This window comes from Colletotrichum jinshuiense, chromosome 1 (assembly GCF_051148585.1).
Source record: "Colletotrichum jinshuiense chromosome 1, complete sequence".
In the NCBI taxonomy this organism is placed as follows: Eukaryota; Fungi; Ascomycota; class Sordariomycetes; order Glomerellales; family Glomerellaceae; genus Colletotrichum; species Colletotrichum jinshuiense.
This window is the reverse complement of record NC_139302.1, coordinates 4,031,652-4,051,319: the sequence shown is the minus strand read 5'-3', so window position 1 is coordinate 4,051,319 and position 19,668 is coordinate 4,031,652. Positions and strand designations below refer to the sequence as shown.

At 55.8% G+C, this 19,668-nt stretch overlaps 7 protein-coding genes across 7 annotated transcripts; 4 read left to right on the top strand and 3 right to left on the bottom strand.

The window, feature by feature from the left end:
• Positions 1–359: 359 nt before the first annotated feature.
• Positions 360–3,290, top strand: EsH8_I_001031 (uncharacterized protein; the record flags this gene model as incomplete). The annotated part of the gene is made up of 1 exon (XM_083268444.1): positions 360–3,290. One exon carries the CDS (start codon positions 360–362, stop codon positions 3,288–3,290), a length of 2,931 nt encoding a protein of 976 aa, XP_083118882.1.
• A 1,281-nt stretch (positions 3,291–4,571) lies between these two features.
• Positions 4,572–5,254, top strand: EsH8_I_001030 (ubiquitin-conjugating enzyme/RWD-like protein; the record flags this gene model as incomplete). Its single annotated transcript, XM_083268443.1, has 2 exons — positions 4,572–4,815; positions 4,929–5,254. 2 exons carry the CDS (start codon positions 4,572–4,574, stop codon positions 5,252–5,254), a joined length of 570 nt encoding a protein of 189 aa, XP_083118881.1.
• Positions 5,255–6,114: 860 nt separating this feature from the next.
• EsH8_I_001029 (mannosyltransferase complex subunit MNN9) lies at positions 6,115–7,273 on the bottom strand (the record flags this gene model as incomplete). Its single annotated transcript, XM_083268442.1, has 2 exons — positions 6,115–6,135; positions 6,191–7,273. The coding sequence occupies 2 exons, from the start codon at positions 7,271–7,273 to the stop codon at positions 6,115–6,117; spliced, it is 1,104 nt and encodes a 367-aa protein (XP_083118880.1).
• Positions 7,274–8,189: 916 nt separating this feature from the next.
• EsH8_I_001028 (RNA-binding protein) lies at positions 8,190–9,688 on the top strand (the record flags this gene model as incomplete). Its single annotated transcript, XM_083268441.1, has 8 exons — positions 8,190–8,237; positions 8,296–8,388; positions 8,584–8,615; positions 8,671–8,702; positions 8,756–8,807; positions 8,859–8,925; positions 8,980–9,127; positions 9,180–9,688. 8 exons carry the CDS (start codon positions 8,190–8,192, stop codon positions 9,686–9,688), a joined length of 981 nt encoding a protein of 326 aa, XP_083118879.1.
• A 2,289-nt stretch (positions 9,689–11,977) lies between these two features.
• On the bottom strand, positions 11,978–13,089 carry EsH8_I_001027 (6-phosphogluconate dehydrogenase; the record flags this gene model as incomplete). The annotated part of the gene is made up of 2 exons (XM_083268440.1): positions 11,978–12,899; positions 12,965–13,089. The coding sequence occupies 2 exons, from the start codon at positions 13,087–13,089 to the stop codon at positions 11,978–11,980; spliced, it is 1,047 nt and encodes a 348-aa protein (XP_083118878.1).
• A 365-nt stretch (positions 13,090–13,454) lies between these two features.
• EsH8_I_001026 (uncharacterized protein) lies at positions 13,455–14,631 on the bottom strand (the record flags this gene model as incomplete). The annotated part of the gene is made up of 2 exons (XM_083268439.1): positions 13,455–13,906; positions 13,968–14,631. 2 exons carry the CDS (start codon positions 14,629–14,631, stop codon positions 13,455–13,457), a joined length of 1,116 nt encoding a protein of 371 aa, XP_083118877.1.
• Positions 14,632–15,772: 1,141 nt separating this feature from the next.
• On the top strand, positions 15,773–19,353 carry EsH8_I_001025 (valine--tRNA ligase; the record flags this gene model as incomplete). The annotated part of the gene is made up of 6 exons (XM_083268438.1): positions 15,773–15,803; positions 15,899–16,324; positions 16,377–17,313; positions 17,366–17,465; positions 17,518–18,886; positions 18,947–19,353. The coding sequence occupies 6 exons, from the start codon at positions 15,773–15,775 to the stop codon at positions 19,351–19,353; spliced, it is 3,270 nt and encodes a 1,089-aa protein (XP_083118876.1).
• Between the last annotated feature and the right edge of the window lie 315 nt (positions 19,354–19,668).

Below are 19,668 nucleotides of genomic sequence, written 5' to 3'. Positions count from 1 at the left end.
CTTACCTGGTCGACCGGTTCTGTCACGTACGCATTCGTGAACACCAATTTCGTCCCAATTCCCATCGTCAGCGCGCCGCATTCAACAACCCCAAAGGTGCCTACTCGCCTGCCCTCAGCTCAATTCCGTGTTACGACGCTCCGATACATAAAGAGCCCGGTTTGCTAAGCCTTTGATGCTACAGAATTAATCACCAATCTCTTCATCACTTCGCAAACTATCCTATACGCGTCGTACACGTCGAAAACCGAGCGACTTCCTTTCTCAATTACCAACAACCATCTCGCATTCGCGCCCTCTTTATGTCCTCCACCTAGTTGCTGACCGACCCTGTAGCCGCAGAGCGGCTCAGTCAAGAGATGGCAACCACGGTTGGACCTGAGAGTATGATGGGAGCCCCAGGCGCTCAGGTTTTGGAACAGTCTTCGATGCAAACGATCTCTCTCCCAGCAATGCTGGATAATTCCACTTCTTCAACATCCTCCTCGGAGCCACGATCTCCTCGAACGATGCCTCCGTTGCCGAACCCGCCATTCGTTTTCCCGGCGAGGCCTTCATCGGCCTCTGCGCCATCATCCTTTTCGCGAGCAACCGGGCGGCGGCCCCTGTCCGCAATCGAGATCCAGGATCGGTCTACCTTCAGCATCGCTGCCGATCTAGCGGATCACCCCTCAAAATCGCCCGCGCTCCCAAATTTCACATTCAACCCCGGTGCTTCGCTGTCACCGGATACCAACACCACGTTGCTCAGTCCGCCACTTTCCCCTCCACCCGTGTCCCCCAGACTCGTACCATCGCCTTCCAGACTAGTCGGACCCGGACACAGGAGAGGGGGAAGCGAGTTTGTGGGAGGAAGCATCCGTTCGGGAGACTCCATCACCGTGACGGGCACTAGCCCGACAAGATCCGAAAGTGGCTTTGCATCTCCAACTTTCCAGCCACCTCCCACGAAACACCCCCGCCGCGGCCATGCTCATAGACGATCTGCAGCGCTGTCAAGTCACGATCTTTCACTCATCGTACAGCCTCCAGCACCGGGAACTTTGCGAGGCAGCAGCGCCCCAACAAGCCCTGCTGAGTTTGATCGACGCCTAGAAAACCAAAATGCGGGACTGGCTGAGAAGACGTTGAAGTACGTTGAATCTGAGCCAGCCCTCAAGGTACCAACGGAGCTCAGCAGGCCTGTGACCGCAGATTCCGCCATTTCCAGTGGCAGAGCGTCACCTGCGGGGAGGCCTGTGACCCGTGCTCGGGTTGGCTTCTCTGATACCCTCGAGTTCATCCCGCGCCCACTGTCAATGGTTTCCAGTGATACTTCCAGCACGGTGACGGCCCGGCCTGGTGGGCACTCTGTCTCTGGCAGCATCTCGTCGATTATCTCCATTCCAACAACCGCGAACGCGGGAAGCGAGCCCGTGATCCCTCTCGTGCTCACCCCGTCACGACAGAATAACGAATCCAGACCTAGTACTGCGGGAGCTGTTCTGGAACGATCCCAGAGCATCCAATCAGTTGGAGCATCTCCGAGGAGGAGAAACTCGATCCCTGCTCTGATTAACGTGCCGGAAGCAAACACCGTCAGCCCTCCCATGCCAAGCCCGACAAAAACCCCGAAGAGATGGTCATTCTTTGGACTCGACCCCTTCGCCGCAGCAGCCTCGCCACTACGCACGAGACCTGTCAGCTCCAGCTCTTCCGAGTCTGCATCTAAGCCTAATAGTTCTGCGTCTTCTTCATCTTCATCGGAGCATATATCAGAATCGGTTGTTACGTCGGAATCATCCGAACACGCCGGTCACAACCATGATGGCAAGAAGTCCAAGAAGAAGAAGAAGAAGGTTAAGAATTGGGCTGGATCCATCTTGACACGCAAGAGCAAACCGCGCGCTAAGAAGTGCCAAGACCTGGATCTTTCAGGCGATACTGCGGCTCGAATTGAGACGATAGAACAGAAGGACGACACCCTCATGGCTGAGCCTGAAGTCTGCATTGAACCAGTGACACCGACACTGACCGTCACGGACACTTCCAGTCAACCCCAGAGTCTGCAAGAATGGAAGCCGCGCCCCGTATCTGCCCAGGACGACTCGTCTTTTCCCATGATCGACTTGGATGCCGCTCTGGGTCCTTTCAACACGCCCCTTGCCAACAACCCCGAATGGGATGCAGCCCAGCAAGCCGCAGGGTCCTCAAAGCGCAAACTACACAGCGCACAGGGCATGAAGGGCTTTAGTGGACCGGGAATGCATTACCACCGACGCGCCGAGAGTGCGCCCGAAATGGTACCCTTTGAAGGCGGCCGTTTCGGCATTCATCGGTTCGGGAGCAGCTCAACCATGGCCGATGTATTTGAGGAGGATGAGGAGTACGATGAAAACACGGGCAAGCCCTCGCTGCTTCAGGCCAATGGCAGTACCTCGAAAGCTGCTCCTCAAGATGACACGGAATCATCTAGCGATGAGGCAACGCCGCCTGCCACCAAATCAATCAAGAACCCCATTGATGCTGCACCCGTCAGCGTTGCGGAAAGCAACAGCAACCAGGGTGGATCACCAACTGACAAGGAGGCGGTGAAGGTGCCTGCCAGCATGAAGTCCGAGAAGTCGATGGCTTCTCTTCAAGAACGTGTGATCTTCGAGGAGCCCTCTTACCCCGAGTTTCCCGAGTTTCGCACCAGCTCAATCTTCCACGATGAGGCGGATTCCACGGGCTCTGCCACTCCCTCGCCTCGCAGAATCCTTGCAAGCAAAGACCTTGCTCCTGTCGATGTCAGCCCTTTGCATCTGCCAACACCCTCCCACGTTCCTGTCAGTCCGTACTCAACTAGCCACGCCTCCTCTTTCCCGTCGCCTCGTTCTCCAATGTCGTACGATGCTCAGCGAATCTCCACAGCTCCTTCCTCGGTCAATGAGGAGAACAACTTCCAATCCTTACTACTCGGCGAGCCAGGTCCGGAGGTCAGACTTTCCGTGGACATTCCTTCTCTGACATCCAGCCACTCGACCATGACCAGAGACAGCTCCTTTGCAACCAACTCTCAGTTGAGACAAGAAGGATTCAGGCCTGACCAGCAGCGACCGGTGTCGGTATCCTCGGCAGCTTTCGGCCGCAGAAGATCCAGTCTTGCCAGTCTAAGCAGGCTTATCAGCAGCTCTCATGGAGAACGCAGCAAGCTCTCAATGGAGGTCTCGTACGACGGCGATGCCGACAAGAAACACAAGTCAAGCCGATCGAAACGCCTCAGCCGGATGATGCGATTCTGGAAGGGCAAAGAGGACACCTCAGCTTAGATGTGTGTCCGGGAGTCGCAAGTCGCAAGACTCTCACCAACAAACCCGGGCATTTGGTCACCACCTGCTCGGTTCTCGCCTCAAACTACAATGGTGGCCTCATGACGCATGTATATGGATTTCTTGTACAACCTTTCTACACCTTCTCTCTCGCCGGATACAATCGGCGGGATATTGCGCTTCTCCACTGAAATAGGGACCACACCTTCGGCACGGTCGCCTTGTCGGCTGATAACGCCGACATAACCCCTATTATCAGGGAGGGGTGGCATTTTATTTATTTTGGCTCGCTGCCATCCGCTGCGCAATATGCAGGAGTGAGCACGCTCAACGGGCAGAGCTTTTTTGGGACACGGATTTGGCGTTTTTTGTGATGATGGCATGAGCAGCAAGTTTGCATGAGCATAGCAGGTACGCGGCCATACATGTCTTGGTGGCAGCTACAGGGGCGGAAACATGTGGTTCAATGGTTTTGTTTCCGTTCTCTGGACATATCGGGAATGGATTGCGAATTTAGGAAGGCGAAAACATGGCGAGGCAGACAAATCGAGGCACGATTGCGCCCCCCCTCAGTTCTTTGGCCGGCCGGCTGTTCCAACCCTCTAGACGATGGAAGATGGCACAAATCGCGACGTAGACAAATATTAATGAACATATTTCTGAGAGTCAAACAAGTTGAACGGATACGTGGTGCATGGTTTATCGGTATAGTAGTGATGTAAACATGTGGACCCTCAATTCAACACAAGACACGGTAGAGAGCGTGCAGATGCCACGGATTGGCATCAGATAATGCCGCCAGCACAGGCATTGACGAGGATATTGCGACCGGGTGGTGTTTATCAGGAACCAAAAGCTGAGATGAAGGTTGGTCTGGGTACCTCGGCTGAGCCCGCTGGCTCCACCGCAACCTGCCGCGTCACAGGGTACTTCTCATTGGCACCCCAGGAAAGTGAGGCGTGACCCGGCCGGCCACTGGCTGGCCACCCTTTGGTTTGGGCGTCTCCCAGAGCTCCCGCGCTTAAGGTTTGCAAAGCTACAACAAGCTCAGTTCGAAGTTGCCCGTTCGACGTGACTTTGACGATTGAGTTGCAACATCCCACGTTATATTTTTCTTACCTCTGACTGAAGCAATTTGCCTATACCCGCGAGCCGTTGCCGTGTACCGCCGCCCTTGTTGTTCTCTCCAGGGTGAGCAGCGCAGAACATTGCCTACTTGTCGCCGAGGAAGCACAGCACGCCGGAAGAGTTCTTACTTTTATTCCATCCCACCCTTTGAAGATGTCGTGGCGGATCCAGAACCTACCCGATTCACAGTCGAATCCGGCTGGCGCAAAGAAGTCCAAGTCCAAGTCGTCATCGGACGGGCGGGGCGCGATCAAGAGGCTCATCAAGGAGCTGGACGTATGGCGGGCGGAACAGAAGGACGAGAGGGGGATTGAGAGGCTCGGGCCCGTCAATGACGAGGACCTGCTTTCGTGGGAGGCTGTGATCAATGGACGGGGGATTGGGAATGGATATGATGGTACTTGAACACCCCGTTCTCCTTAGCCCTCGCAGTTTGCCATTTACCCGGCCGCGATGCTTCGCATTCCGAGAGACAAACAGATGATGACTGACACTCTCGTCTCAAAATAGAGGGCCGCTGGCTGCTCAGCATCCAGATCCCGACGGACTACCCCCTCCACCCACCGACGATACGCTTCGTAACGCCCGTCGTGCACGCGAACATTGCCCTCCAAACCGGCGAGATCTGCCTCGACCTGCTCAAAGACGCTTGGACGCCGGCGTATAGCATCCTCGAGAGCGTGCGCGCCGTGCGCACGCTGCTGGCATACCCGGAGACAGACTCCCCGCTCAATGTCGACGTTGCGGCGCTACTGCGCGGCGGTGATGTTCTTGGCACCCGCGCCCTCGTCGAGTTTTGGTGTCGCGATGACGATGGGAGATATGAAGGGCAATGATGCAATGCTCGCTCGCCCCCCAATTGGACGGGGCTCGTGCTTGTGAGGTCTTGCTGTTGTTATCATAAGAGGGGGCTGCAGGGAGAGTTGGACGCCCTGACTCGAAGTAGGGGGGACGGTTTTTGGGACGGCTCCTGTCAGGAGATAGGGCGATATACCGAGAGGGAGGGGGGGTATGGATTGGGTTTCGGCAGCGGTTTACACTATGGGAGATTTTATTGATTAGGACGGAACGGCGTGCGGGCTGGGGGAAATTTGAGGGCTGCAACATATCACATATCAGAATGTAATCATACAGACGGAAAGGACACGATTTTGGTTTTGTTTTTTTGGGGATAAGATATGATTGATCTATCACACCGGAGCCCTTCAGTCGTTGAACAAAAAAAGATACTCCTTCTAATGCTGCAAGTTTCCTGCGCAACCCGTGATCCGCCCCCGCCACTCTCGATCCCGTGGCGCTTCGTTTAACTCTTACACTCCCAGGCGCGATGACCTTCCGCCCTTTCCGGCTCCCCCTCCGTTTTCCAGACTCCTGAGCCGGCCCATCGCAGAAAATAAAGGGTGCTTTGTGTAGTTTGTTGTGTGGTTAGTGTGTGAATATACTACAAAAATAAACGCCCTGTCTTCCACTGTTTTTGCCCTATTCCCCCCCAAAAATATTTTGAATGCAATTATGTCGGCAAGATACAAAGAAGGATATCTGCACACTAAAAAAAAGCCATGAGTTCTTTCCAGTGAGGTATGCGCGTAAAATTCGTCATGCCGCTGCCGTGACACTGATGACAGCGGCCGAAGGAGGGGATGTTGCTGAGGTATGCGTGTGTATTCCAGCTCCCGTCCATCGTGGCGCTGAGTCATTACTCATTGTAGTGGTAGACCTATATCGTGTCAGAGGCTGGGTCAATTCACGACGGGAAGATGCGGGTTGCTTACTCTGTAATTTGGGAGTCCAAACGGCTGCCAACCTAAACGTTTCGCCATCTTGGCGAAGCCTTCGGTCTCGATGAGGTGGTAGAAGGAGAAGGGCGGGAACATGGCTCCATCGCGGTGGACGTCTGCTTTGACGAGCAACGCAGTGCCGCCGACGCCGTCCAACGGGATTTCCATCTGTGTGTCCTTTTCGTCGGTGCCCAAGTACGCCATCAAAGCACGATATGTCGGCATGTCCTTGTAGCCCTCGAGAAGGATATCGTCGGGACCCATCGTCTCGGCCATCTTCTGCGCGATCTCGCTGTCTTGCCAGCTGTTGAAGTCGTAGGGCCGCTCCTCCAACTTCTTGGTTTCTTCGTTGTAGAACCGTTGGAAGCAGTTGGGAACGATGACGGGCTTGTCATGAGATGCCAGGTCTTGGATGAGGGACGGCGGGGTCTCGACGATGTCGGCATCGAGCCACAGCACCCACGACGTCTGCGGCCCCAGTGTCGTGAAGAGCAGCGAGTTGCGGGCCTTGGACATGACTGACCGCCTGGCCTTCTGGTTCTCCATCTTGTGCCGCTCGCCCTCGTCCTGGGACGTGATGGCTGGTTCGAAGTCCTGCCGCATGATGACGATGCTCTTGAAGCGGTGCTTCTCAGAGCTCTGGGTCTTGGTGATCTGCGCCTGAAGCGCCGCTGTCGCGGCGTTTCCCTCCTTGGTCTTTGGCAAGATGAAGCCGAGAGAGATGAGGTCGTGGGGGTAGTTGAGATTCAACAGGTTGTCCCAGTACTCTTGATAAAACCGCGCCATTGGCGTCAAGATCAGGACGGCCTCGCGATTGCCAATGGGGTCGGTCGTGATGGTGACATTGTTCAAGTTATAGCGGACGACCGGGGGCGGCCTTGTATCGCCCTTGGCCTTCTTTCGGTAGGGTGCGGTCGGCGGCGACAGATGGTGGGAGGCAGTGCCGGCCGGCTCTGCTTTGGACGTCTTGGAAGGCCCGACGAGGAAGACGATGATGAAGATGCAAAGGACAGCGCCGAGAAGAAGGGTCACTGGGTTCGCCTTCTTCAAGCGTACTGACCCCATAGGGCGAGCCATGAGTGGCGGTCTCACGGGAAAGACGAGGATGCGGATGTCATAAAGCTTATTGAGGGTTCAATGGGTGTCGTCGACAGCGGTTCGTATCGCACAGCTGGAAGAGTGGCCTTCGGGAAAGCGGTTCGTCTCGTGTTTTAGTAAAAGCTCGAGAAATATGAGAATTTCCCGAGAAACGAAGTGGTTGGAAAAGATGACACTGAGCGCTTCTCCTCGTGTGTCTCGCGCTGGAGGAGCGAGAAATTTGGCCAGATACGAGATTCCCACGTTGACGGGCTGGTCGATCAAGGGATGCGCATTGGCGAGGACAGCTCTACACTAAACTTACAGGTTGGGATCACAAAAGGGGCTTAGCGTCATCTCCCCTCGAGGACTAATTCCGGGCCGAATCCATATGCCTCACATCAAGTGACGCAGGGCGCTGACGGGGCAGGCCAGACAGCACGCTGTAAACTTGCGACCAGCGTGTGACAGACGCGCTGAGTGGTGCTAAGACTTCCACTGGCTCAGAACGGCCCTGGGCCAGATAACTGGATCCCTGAGACTTGCAGAGGGGTTCCACTAAAGCAGACCTCTAACATGGGGAGCTATTCTCAGGTTTCTTGTTCCATGCCTGGCTAGCCAATTGAAGCTAGCCGAATGAGGCAAGCCGCGCCTAATCTAGCGAGCTCTCAGCCACATATTCAAAATCCTCCCCCACACAGCGCCACACCTGTTGTGGGCGGCCGGATGCTCCATTCAATCCGCGCTCAGCCGGTAGTCGGGTCGACTCGAGTCGCGACTGGCATTGTTGTCCCATTCATCCTGCAGCAAAACCTACCTCCGACGAAACGGAGGTTCAAGTATTCGATCTTCTCCATTCGACAGCTTGCGCTGCTTCAATTCCTTCCGCAGGACATACCTCCCCCAAGAATTCACCATGGCGGACAACGTGGACCGCAGCCTCGACGAGATTCTCGCCGAAAAGGTACGGACTCATGCAGCCTCGTGCAGTATGCGGCCTCGGAGCTTACTTTTCATCGTAGAAGAACGACGGCCCTCGCCACCGCCGCGGAGGCGCTCCTCGGAGACGCGAACAACGCGATCGCCAAGAATATCCTCGTGATGGCGTTAAAAAGGTACGGCCAAGTTTGCGTCTTCCTTGAGAGATCACTAAACTCACCAACTAGGTTGAATGACCCTCCCTCCTCATCCCGGTCGATTTCGGATTCCTCGCAGCTGCCGGCCCGCGCTGAACATCTCGTCGCAGACCGGGAGCGGTTCCTGTCAATTGCAAGGGCCTAGCTAACAGGCGTCGTCGTCCTGCGATACAGTCCTTCCGAGACGAACCCCGAAACCTCGACAGGCATGTCCGATCAGATTTTCACGCGCAAGCGAGCGACTAGCTAATGCCTTGCTAGTGAATGGGTGCACGATCGCTTTGAAGAACACGGTACGACTTGGATGGTTTCAAAGTCCCGTGTGACAACGGCTAATTCTGAACAGACTCCCGCCGTGCCCCGGCTTCTCGACGGAGACGTGACGAGCCAGAACAAAGGTAGATTTGACGCATTCACCACAGGAGGCGGATGCTGACCTATACCTTTAGAGATTCTAGCAGCGCAAAGATTCGCGTCGAAAACGTCCACTACGACTTGACCCCGGAGGATTTGGAGGTACGAACAGCAGGAGATGATCCAACAATGGCTGTAGAGCTAAGACTTGTATAGGAGCTATTCAACAGGATTGGCCCTGTTGTTAAGCTTGACCTCAAATATGACCGCGCGGGCCGTTCTGAGGGCATTGCCTTCGTCACGATGCAGTCCCGAGAGGATGCTTTGGAGGCGATCAAGGAGTTCGATGGAGCTAATGCGAACGGTACGTACTCCGAGCCTCTTTTCGAGCCGCTCGAGACTCTAATCCTCCTCAGGTCAACCTATCAGGTTGTCAATCATGGCCGGTGGGTCGGCACCTCGATCTCGCAACCCATTCGACTCGGCGGTGATGCCGGGACGCCCCTTATCTGAGCGTATCTCTGCTCCTGGGGGTAGATCAAGGTCCATGTCGCCTGGACGGAAGTATGACGTTGACGAAGCCGCGAGCAGAGGAATCGATAGGTACGTCCCCCGGAACCGCTCGCGCAGCCCTATGCCTCGGCGACGTGGCGGCGGCGGCGGCGGTGGCGGTGGCGGCAGCGGTGGTGGCCGTAGACCAGGAGCTCGTAGAGAAGGTACGAGAGATAGAGATCAAGAGGGCGGAAGAGGTGGCCGATCAGGCAGAGAAGGCCGGGCCCGGAAGACTCAAGAGGAGTTGGATGCCGAGATGGCGGACTATTTCGGCGCAGGAAACTCCGGAGAGACTGCGCCTCAACCGAACGGTGGCTCAAGTGCAGCTGCTCCGGTGCCTGCCAACGCCGACGACATTGACATGATTGAGTGATCTGGCTCACCTGGTCTTGGTCGTTTTATTTTGTCTTGGTTCTATGTTGCGCGCAAGGAATGTATCGCGCCCGCTACGAGACCAAGCAGGCAGCGGGGCGGATGCCTGAGTAGGTGGATAGCCAGCTGTAAGAATGCACATTGTTGTCTGCACTAATAGCATTGTGGACCCTTAGTTCTAGAAGCCGACGATAGCACAGTACCACTACATCAGTTTTCGAGAGCACACCACACCCCAGGAAGCGGTCCGTACTTCAAAGGCAGGGTATCAACTAGGATTCTGAACCCTTCGGCATTTCCCCCGTTGCTCCTTTTCCCATATATCCCAGGGGCTTTCCTGGAAAATTCATGCTGATGTTACCCATCGAGTCTGCAGATCTCGTCCTGCTCCCCTCGCCGAAATACAAATGGGGCATCCTTCAACCCTTGGAGTTGCAGTGTTCTGTAGTCGTCGTTAAAACAAGGGACATGCCTATTTGGGGAGGCCCACGACTGAGCCAGCGCCACCCTCCAAAATCAAGTTTCCGATCGCGGGGACCCTCCATGCATGTGACATGCAACTTGGCAACGTTCCCCAAAAACCAAGGAAAATCACCCCAGGTCCCGCCATGCACACATCCGGCCTGCAACGTCAGGGTGCATGCGCCTGTGCGCCCACGCCCGCTCTGGAGCTCTCGCACCTCGACTGCCCACTTCTGCCCACTCCTGCCCCCCGGCCCCCAGTCTGCGCCTCTTGCACTCCTCAACTCCATCACAACGCTTCCTTGCATCCCTCCTCCCACCGTCGTCCTAAACCTTGGAAATCGTTACAGCAGAGATGGAGAGTCGACGGTGAAATAGGCGCGACCATACTTTGAACAAACGGCAATACCGACTGCTACTATCATCTTGTAACCCTAACGGACCGACTATGCGCAACGCAACACAACATGACAGTCGCTGGTAACCATTCAGATTTATATCTTCTCCCCCGAACGCGAAGGCCGCTGCTGCGCCCTTCTTTGCGCGCCTGAATCGTGGGAAAGACGATCAACACGCAAAGACATAACCCAGTTGCAGGAGCACGACACGAGGGTTTGTTTCAACCTTCGTCTTGCTTTCTGGGATCAGCAACACATACGCAATCGTTGTCGCGCCGTCAACACATCCCAAGTCTTTTCAGCATACTCTTAACCAGCACATATTTCACCATCGCCTCGCTGTCGAGTTTCCTGCTTGAGACTTTCACCTCCAATACGGGATGGAGTCAGCCCAATCCGCAGAGGGCTCATCGCCATCGACCAAAATCACTAACAGAGATACGCCGCACAACACTCAGCAATCACCACAACCCCGAACTAGATCTCAACAGTCTAAGCCACGAAGGAGACCATCATCACGTCCGTCAGCACCGGACTACAAGGCAGGCAGGTCTCTGCCTGAAGGTTCAACTCGTGAGCGCGAAACCGACGCCGAGGAGCCTGCCCCCTTCTCAACTTCCAATAACTCCGGATCAAGACGGGCTGGCTCAAGGCCTGCAAAAAGACGTCCTTCAGCACCACTGCCTGCACCTGCGCCGTCGGTTCCTTCTGAAGATGAGCAACTTGTAGACCCCGTTCCTCTTCGGCCGGGCGTTCCGGTGCGGCGATCCCGCCAAGGCGAGAGCAGTGCATCCTCCCAGGTATCTGACACCGATACAACAAGCAGCTCATCTTCGTCAGGCCCTCGGCCTATCCGGCGGCCAGACATGCGTAGACCGCGCACAGATATGGATCTCTCCCTAAGAGGGCCAATACGCGAGATACCTGAGGAGGGAGGCGTTCTCCCACCCGGTGGTCCCAACTTTTCGACCCCCTTACCGGCGCGGACCAAGAACCCACGCGACATTCTCAATGATGGTGAACGTGGCTTTATTGTGGACTTGAAGCTCAACCTGGAGATCGAAGTACATATCAAGGCGAAGTTAATGGGAGACTTGACATTATCAGTATTGTAATACCTAGCGTGGGATCATGGGAAGCAGCTTTTCTGTTTTGGAGTCAACATGTAGTACTCTTTGACTGGGCGTATAACGGATCATGGTGTATTAATAACGAAAGAAGCGGTTCGCGAAACAATGGTTCAGGCCGGCTGCATTGGTTGGTAGGAAGGGCATTCGAAGTCGGCAGCGTGTATTGCGAAAAGGAACGCCGCATGCAAATAGAGATTGGAACTCGGGGTGCATAAAATACCTTTCGTCTATATTGACTCTTGAATTCTTGCACTGCATCGCATCTATCCCGCAAGCGCGACATGTCTACAGCCAGCAACGTCAATCCGTCTTCTTCCTCTTCCTCTCGAACCCCTCCGTCAACGCCGCCGCGACATCGTCGACCGTCGTGCCCCTCTTCCTCTTCCCAATCTTCTCCTGCCCCAGCGGCGAATCCTCCGCCACGGCCTTGTACACCCCCGCAGCGCCCACAAATAACTCGGGCCCAAACCCGCCCTCCTCGACGTGCGTCTTGCTGATCTCCTCCATCTCGCGTACCCACCTGTATGCCTTGGGTGGCATCGCCACGACCCCCTTTTCGGCAAAGTCCAGGTAGGCGGGCAAGCGCGCGGACAGCTCCCCGCGCAGGTGGTCGAGGACGCCCATACGGTGCGCCGTCGTGAAGGCTTGGGTGGCGATGGCGGTGAAGCCCTTGGACATGGAGGCAAAGCACATCTTCAGGCCGCTCGCGGCGCCGATCTCGGGGGAGATGTGGTTGCCCCCTAGGACGGCGCTGAGGCGGGCGCCCAGGTTTTCCGTCGTCCCGTCAGCTGCCGTCCCAGCGAGAACCAGGTCCTCCAGCTTGTGAGGGCCGGACATGGGCATACCCGGGACGTACCAGCCGTCGTCGTCGTCGGTCTGCGGGGCCGATGAGGCAGAGAGGTTGGTGCCGGCGTTGGGGGCGGACCTGGAGCGGGGCGGGGCGCCGATGATGCATGCGTCTACGAAAAGTGCGGGGACACGGGCGCGGGCGAAGGACGAGGCGATGGAGTTGCACGTCGAGGGCGCGACGGCGTTCATGTCTACAAAATACAGCGGCGTGGTGCGCGACGAGCCGGCCAGGGCGTCGATTATGCGCTGAGCTGTTGCCTCGGCGTCCTTGGGTGGGACGACGGAGAGGATCACCGCGGACTGGGACACGAGGTCTAGGTCCGAGTCAAGGAGCTCTACTTTTGCGTCGCGGGCGCGTTGGAGGGTGTCTTCGCTGTGAGGAGTGTGAGCGACTGATGCAGCGATGAGTGGGTTGAATGGGCTGGTGTAACGCATTACCTGCGGCCTTTACAGTTGGTTACCACTTGGAAGCCTTTGGCGATGAGGAGCTTGGCGATGCCGACTCCCATGTCACCGACGGAGACGACTCCGATTTTTGAGGGGGTTTCGCTGATAGTAGCCATCTCGGGGTTCTTTGTTGGGGTTTCTGAGGGTTATGTCTATAGCTACAAGAAATGAGTTGGGAAGATGAGTTGTGGAGGTCGCGTGTATGTATTTGTGAGAGAGCATCCACATGCGGCGATCTGGACTGCAAGTTACAGAATTGCGTCAGCTTCCTGCCCACCATTACCACGCACAGGCAGCCGCAACTAGCACACCAGACGAACGAATTATAATCACCCAAATGGTCGGAAACTTGTGAGAATGAAATACCGCCTCTGACTTTAATCACGTTGTTTCTCATCGCAACAACGGTTGTTGTTTGTGTTACAATTCATATACACGACGAGCTAGGCGCTCTGTCACAAGCGACCCGGGTGAAGCTCCTTCACATATCGCTTTCCTTCTCAAATCCGAGCCAGGCGCCCGGCGTGTCGAGTTTGGACTCGTCAGAGTACGGTTCATCTCCTGCGCGGGACGCAATAAAAACACCGTGGCTCGTTACCGCGCCAAAGTGACCGGGGACAAGCTCCCATCCCGACGGGCCTTCGGCCAAAGATGAATCCTCCGCCAGTGCACTCTCAGATGTACCAAAGGCAAGACTGAGAGTTGACACATTTTCTGCCGACAGGGCCGGCCTGGCGCTGGCGGCAGGCGTAACAAAGTATTGAATGTACGACCCTGGGGCGACCACGCCTTCCTGAGCACTTCCGTCATGCTGACTGGTAAAGGACCGAATGAAGCTGTCCAAGTCCTCTTCCTCGGATGAAGGCGAGTATGTCGTTTCGGGATCCAGCGAAAGGAGGCCTTGTTTCTTCCCCCATCCTCCTCCGCCACTCACTTTGCACATGGTCAGTGGTTTGAGCTGTTTACTAGAGCGCGGGGGTGGTCTGGCACTTACAAATTCTGTAGACCCGGGCACCATGGCGCAGAAGGGATTGAACAACTGCTTTTGAGTCCAAAGCTTGTACCCACTCTTCTTCTGCGGTAACCTTTTTGTCCAACTCCTTAGCCCACTCCTGCAAACGCTCAATGTGTTTGGCTTGCATGGGCCCTTGGGGTAAAACAACAGCCCAGACGCCGACGGGACCTGGTGGGAACTCGTGGCCTTCTTTGGTTCGCTTGTCAAAGAGTGTTTGCACGGCAGTTTCCAACTCTCCTGAAGCTGGCGCCGCCTTCCCATCGGCCTCGATCTGTCTGATGATGTTGCCCAGTCCCGTAAGAATCTTTCTAGGAGCTGTGATAGGAACCAATGGTGCCTCGATATGGAACCTAGCAGATGAGGATGAGATTGAGCAGTTGACATCTTGAACCTGTCTGTCTGTGAGATGAGCCAGCTCCAGTGAAGACTCTGGTTTTGGCTGGCGCCAGCGGCTCGCTTGCAGAGTAGACTGGAGGCCATTCTCGAAGATTGTGTTGGCAAGAGGAAGCGTGCATCTTGTTTGTGATGAATCACCCTGCCCCTTCTCGGATTTGAAATGGAAAGATATGGCAGCCTGTAATTTCGACTCGCGCGGAGGCTTCAGTTGGTTTTCGTCCCACAAATTCGGCAAGATAGCTTCCATCGACCCGTGATGGAATGAGAATCCTTGGGGTGCATCTCCAAAAGCACGTAGAGGATGTAAACCATCAACAGCTGCGGCGAGGACGTTGAGTTCGCCCGAGCCTGGGCCCTGAGAGGAATTCGGCGCGAAGGGCTTCAGCAACGCTGACATGAACTTCTCGTCTTGCAGCCAGGCAGCATATTTCCGAGAAGCAAGGACTACCAGTGCATCCTTGGTTTCAACGCCATCGGGTTGAGACCGCTGGACAGCCCTGTTGACCGTCTCAACGAGGCCATCCTGAGAGCGTGGGCGGTTAGTATTGGGACCGTTCGATGATGTAATTAGGTTGTGGGTGTAGCACTGATATACCTTGGTACTTTTCCTGCCGCCATGAACAGAAAACCGAGCTGTGGAGGTCCATCTTCTCCAGAGCGTTTGTCTAGCCTGGTGAGCGAACGGGGGGAAAGCTTTCGAGGAGTACATCGCGTTACCACTTTTCAGGCTCGTCTGGGATTTCGCCTGAGAAACTAAACGAAGTGAAATGTTTTCACTACTGGAAGATAGATACTGGCTTGGGTGGTTACCACGCCATTGAGCCAAGTATACTGTATATTTTAACGGGATAACAGGAATAAGTAAGTTGACTTCGCAGACGAGATGGGTGAGTAAAATGGTGAATGAATTGAGCTTCGAATGATGAGTGTGGCTGAAGCTGGAGCTTTCCCAGAGCTCTGTGTTCTATGATCCAAGCACAAAGACGCCAGAGACAGAAGCATGTCCAGGGACATTCAGTCCCTTATCGATACGTCCACCCCTGTCTGTGGCTGCAACGGTAAATTACCCTTGCTGTGGCTCAGGCCCGATTTTTAGCTGCATGACCCCTCCAATGCGCTCCTCGTTGACATCCAATCCTGTGACTCAAATTCGAGAAGTGCTGCAACCAGAACGGCCGAGTCATATTTGCCTGCCCCTCATCGGAGAGCCTTTGGAGTTTTTTTTAGTATTTGGACATCAGTCGAAGCCCACCTCCCCGGGCTTCTTCGTCAAAATATCCACCACGTCCAAATCAATATTTCTTCGAGCACTCCGTGTGCGCCCTCCATCACTCAGTCCACGTCCACGTCCACCTCGTTTACGACCTTTTCAACTGACACGTGCCACCATGGCTACCGACAGCGGACGCGGAAACCCCAGTGCGCAGCCCCTCCACCCATCCCCACATTCTCGCGATGCCTCCCGCCAACCTTGACCGTGAGCCGACATTGAGCTGACCATGTGCCCCTTTCAGTCGGCGCCACCGAGGGCCTCAAGGAGGAGGTGCCTCCTGCCGTCTCGGCCGACACTAAGGCCCAGGTCTCTACGACGTCCGCCACCCATGCCGCCGGCCAGGACGCCAGCGCGACCGGCGCACCTCCGAAGGTGAAGACCGAGAAGGAGTTGGAGAAGGAGCGCAAGAAGGCCGAGAAGGACGCCAAGTTCAAGCAAAAGATGGCCGCCAAGGCCGCCGCTGCCCCTGCCGGCGTGTCCAAGAACAAGGAGAAGAAGGCCAAGGCCGAGAAGAAGGAGGAGGAGGCTATCCCTGAATACGTCGAAGATACCCCGAAGGGAGAGAAGAAGCGCATCAAGTCGCTCGAGGACCCCCACTTCAAGGCCTACCACCCTGAGGCCGTCGAGAGTGCCTGGTATGACTGGTGGGAGAAGGAGGGTTTCTTCAGTATGGCGCCATCTGCCTCGCCTTTGATTTTAGACTAACGCATTATCCACAGAGCCCGAGTTCACGGCCGATGGCAAAGTCAAGCCCGCGGGCAAGTTCGTCATCGCCCACCCCCCTCCTAACGTCACTGGCTCTCTGCATCTTGGCCACGCCCTCGGCGACTCCCTTCAAGATATCATGATCCGATGGAACCGTATGTTGGGCAAGACGACCTTGTGGATCCCCGGTTGCGACCACGCCGGTATCTCGACGCAGAGTGTTGTGGAGAACATGCTCTGGAGAAGAGAAGGAAAGACCCGTCACGACTTGGGCCGTGAGGACTTCGTCGACAAGGTCTGGACCTGGAAGGGCGAGTACCACGACAAGATCAACGCTGCTCTCCGGAAGATGGGAGGAAGCTTTGACTGGAGCCGCGAAGCCTTCACCATGGATGCCAACCTGTCCGCCGCCGTCGCCGAGACTTTCGTTAGACTCTTCGAAGAGGGCACCATTTACCGAGCGAACAGACTCGTCAACTGGTCTTCCAGGCTTACCACCGCGCTGTCCAACCTCGAGGTCGTCAACAAGGAGCTGTCCGGCCGGACGTTGCTCGAGGTTCCTGGCTACGAGAAGAAGATCGAGTTCGGCGTCCTGATTCACTTCAAGTACCCCATTGAGGGCTCCGATGAGACCCTTGAGGTTGCCACCACCCGTATTGAGACGATGTTGGGTGATACTGGTATTGCCGTCCACCCTGATGACCCCAGATACTCCCACCTTGTCGGCAAGAAGGCCAAGCACCCCATCATTGAGGGCCGTCTGTTGCCCATTGTTGCCGACACCTACGTCGACAAGGAGTTCGGTACTGGTGCTGTCAAGCTGACGCCTGCGCACGACCCCAACGATTTCAACCTTGGCCAGAAGCACAACCTCGAGTTCATCAACATTCTGACCGACGACGGAAACATCAACGAGAACGGCGGCAAGTACCAGGGTCAGAAGAGATTCGAGTAAGTAATTGCAGAAGCATTATGTAGCATCGTGTATACTGATCACTTCTAGCGTGCGATATGCCATCCAGGAGGAGCTGAAGCAGCTCGGCCTTTATGTTGACAAGAAGGACAACGCCATGACCATTCCTCTCTGCGACCGCTCCAAGGATGTCAGTGCCCCCTTTCTAACTCTACTATGGACGATCACTGACAAAGGAACAGGTCATTGAGCCTCTGCTGAAGCCCCAGTGGTACATGAGCATGCGCAGCATGGCCGACGACGCCGTTGCTGCCGTCAAGGACGGCAGAATTAAGATTCGCCCCGAGTCGTCTGAGCGCAGCTTCTACTCTTGGATGTCCGGCATCAACGACTGGTGTATCTCTCGTCAACTTTGGTGGGGCCACCGCTGCCCTGTTTACCTGGCGAAGGTCGAGGGCGAGAAGGCCGATTCTCTGGACAACAAGCAGTGGTTCGCTGGCAAGACCCGCGAGGAAGCCGAGGCCAAGGCCAAGGCTGCCCTTCCTGGCAAGAAGTTCACCCTCGAGCAAGATGAGGACGTTCTGGACACCTGGTTCTCTTCCGGTCTGTGGCCCTTCTCGACTCTGGGCTGGCCCAACAAGACCCATGATTTGGATTCGCTCTACCCTACGTCCGTTCTCGAGACCGGCTGGGATATCCTGTTCTTCTGGATTGCCAGGATGGTGATGCTCGGTATCAAGCTTACCGGCCAGGTCCCCTTTACTGAGGTGTACTGCCACAGTCTCGTCCGTGACTCGGAGGGTCGCAAGATGAGTAAGAGTCTGGGTAACGTCATCGACCCCTTGGACGCCATTGCCGGTATCAAGCTCGAGGATCTCCATGCCAAGCTCCGCGTGGGCAACCTTCACCCGAGCGAGGTCAGCAAGGCCGAAAAGTACCAGAAGACTGCCTTCCCCGACGGTCTCCCTCGCAACGGTGCTGACAGTCTTCGCTTCACCATGGCTGCCCTCACCTCGACGAGCGGTGATGTCAACTTTGACGTCAAGGTCATGACTGGCTGGAGGAAGTTCTGCAACAAGATCTGGCAGGCGTCCAAGTACGTGCTCGGCAAGCTGCCTGCGGACTTCGTCCCCTCAAAGGAGCCCACCGTGGGCGTGACCCTGGCTGAGCGCTGGATCCTTCACAAGCTCAACACTGCTGCGAAGGACATCAACGCCGCCCTGGCCGACCGCGAGTTCCAGCACTCCACCGGTATTGTCTACCAGTACATCCTGAGCCACCTGTGCGATGTGTACATCGAGAACAGCAAGACCATCATCCAGGACGGTACGCCGGAGGAGGCCGCTAGCGCCATCCAAACCCTTTACACCGCCCTCGAGGGTGCGCTTACCATGATCCACCCCTTCACCCCCTACATCACCGAGGAGCTGTGGCAGCGCCTGCCTCGCAGGCCCGACGACAAGACCAAGTCGATCATGATCGCCAGCTACCCCGTCTACAACGCCAAGTTCGACGACCCTAAGTCCGAGGCCGCCTACGAGCTTGTCCTGGGATGCTCCCGCGGCGCGAGATCTCTCATGAGCGAGTACGCCCAGAAGGAGGAGAGCAGAAGTAAGTCATCCCCACCCGTCATCCATTCATGGGTTTCATGTTCACTAACGCCGCACTCAGTCATCATCCAGTCTCACGACGCCACCTCCCACCAGACCATCAACGAGCAGGTCGCCTCCATCAAGTCCCTCAGCGGCAAGGGCGTCACAGGCATCGACATTGTCGCCGCCGATGCCGCCCGTCCGGCCGGTTGTGTTGCCTTCCCTGTCGCCTCTTCCGCGTCCGTCTACCTGCACGTGAAGGGCCGCGTCGATCTCGATGCCGAGATCGAGAAGGCCAACAAGAAGCTTGACAAGGCCCGCTCCAACATTGAGAAGCAGCGCAAGGTGCTTGACGACCCCATCTACAAGGAGAAGGTCGCCGAGGCCGTCCAGAAGCTGGACAAGCAGAAGCTCGTTGATCTCGAGTCCGAGGTCAGAGGGTTCGAGGGTACCATCAAGCAGTTTGAGCAACTCAAGCTCGAGTAAGAGAGGAAAAGACAAACCCGGAGATGATTATGCCGTGAAGAAAGAAAAATGGTGGTATGGCACCATGATGGAAGAAAATGGATCTCTTTACTTGTTAGCATCTCGTCGAGATCAGGGTTGAGAAGACCCCCATAAATGAAAAGACGTTAGACATGGTATATTTTGACTGTAACAACACAACGTGCCTCCATCTACAATGCATTTTGTACAATACATCTCGCCTAAATTGACACAGAACCATCCATCCCTTGCCGCATTTTGCTGCGAATAAGTCGTCAATTCAACTGCGAGGCAAGCCACCGCATCAAGTTACAA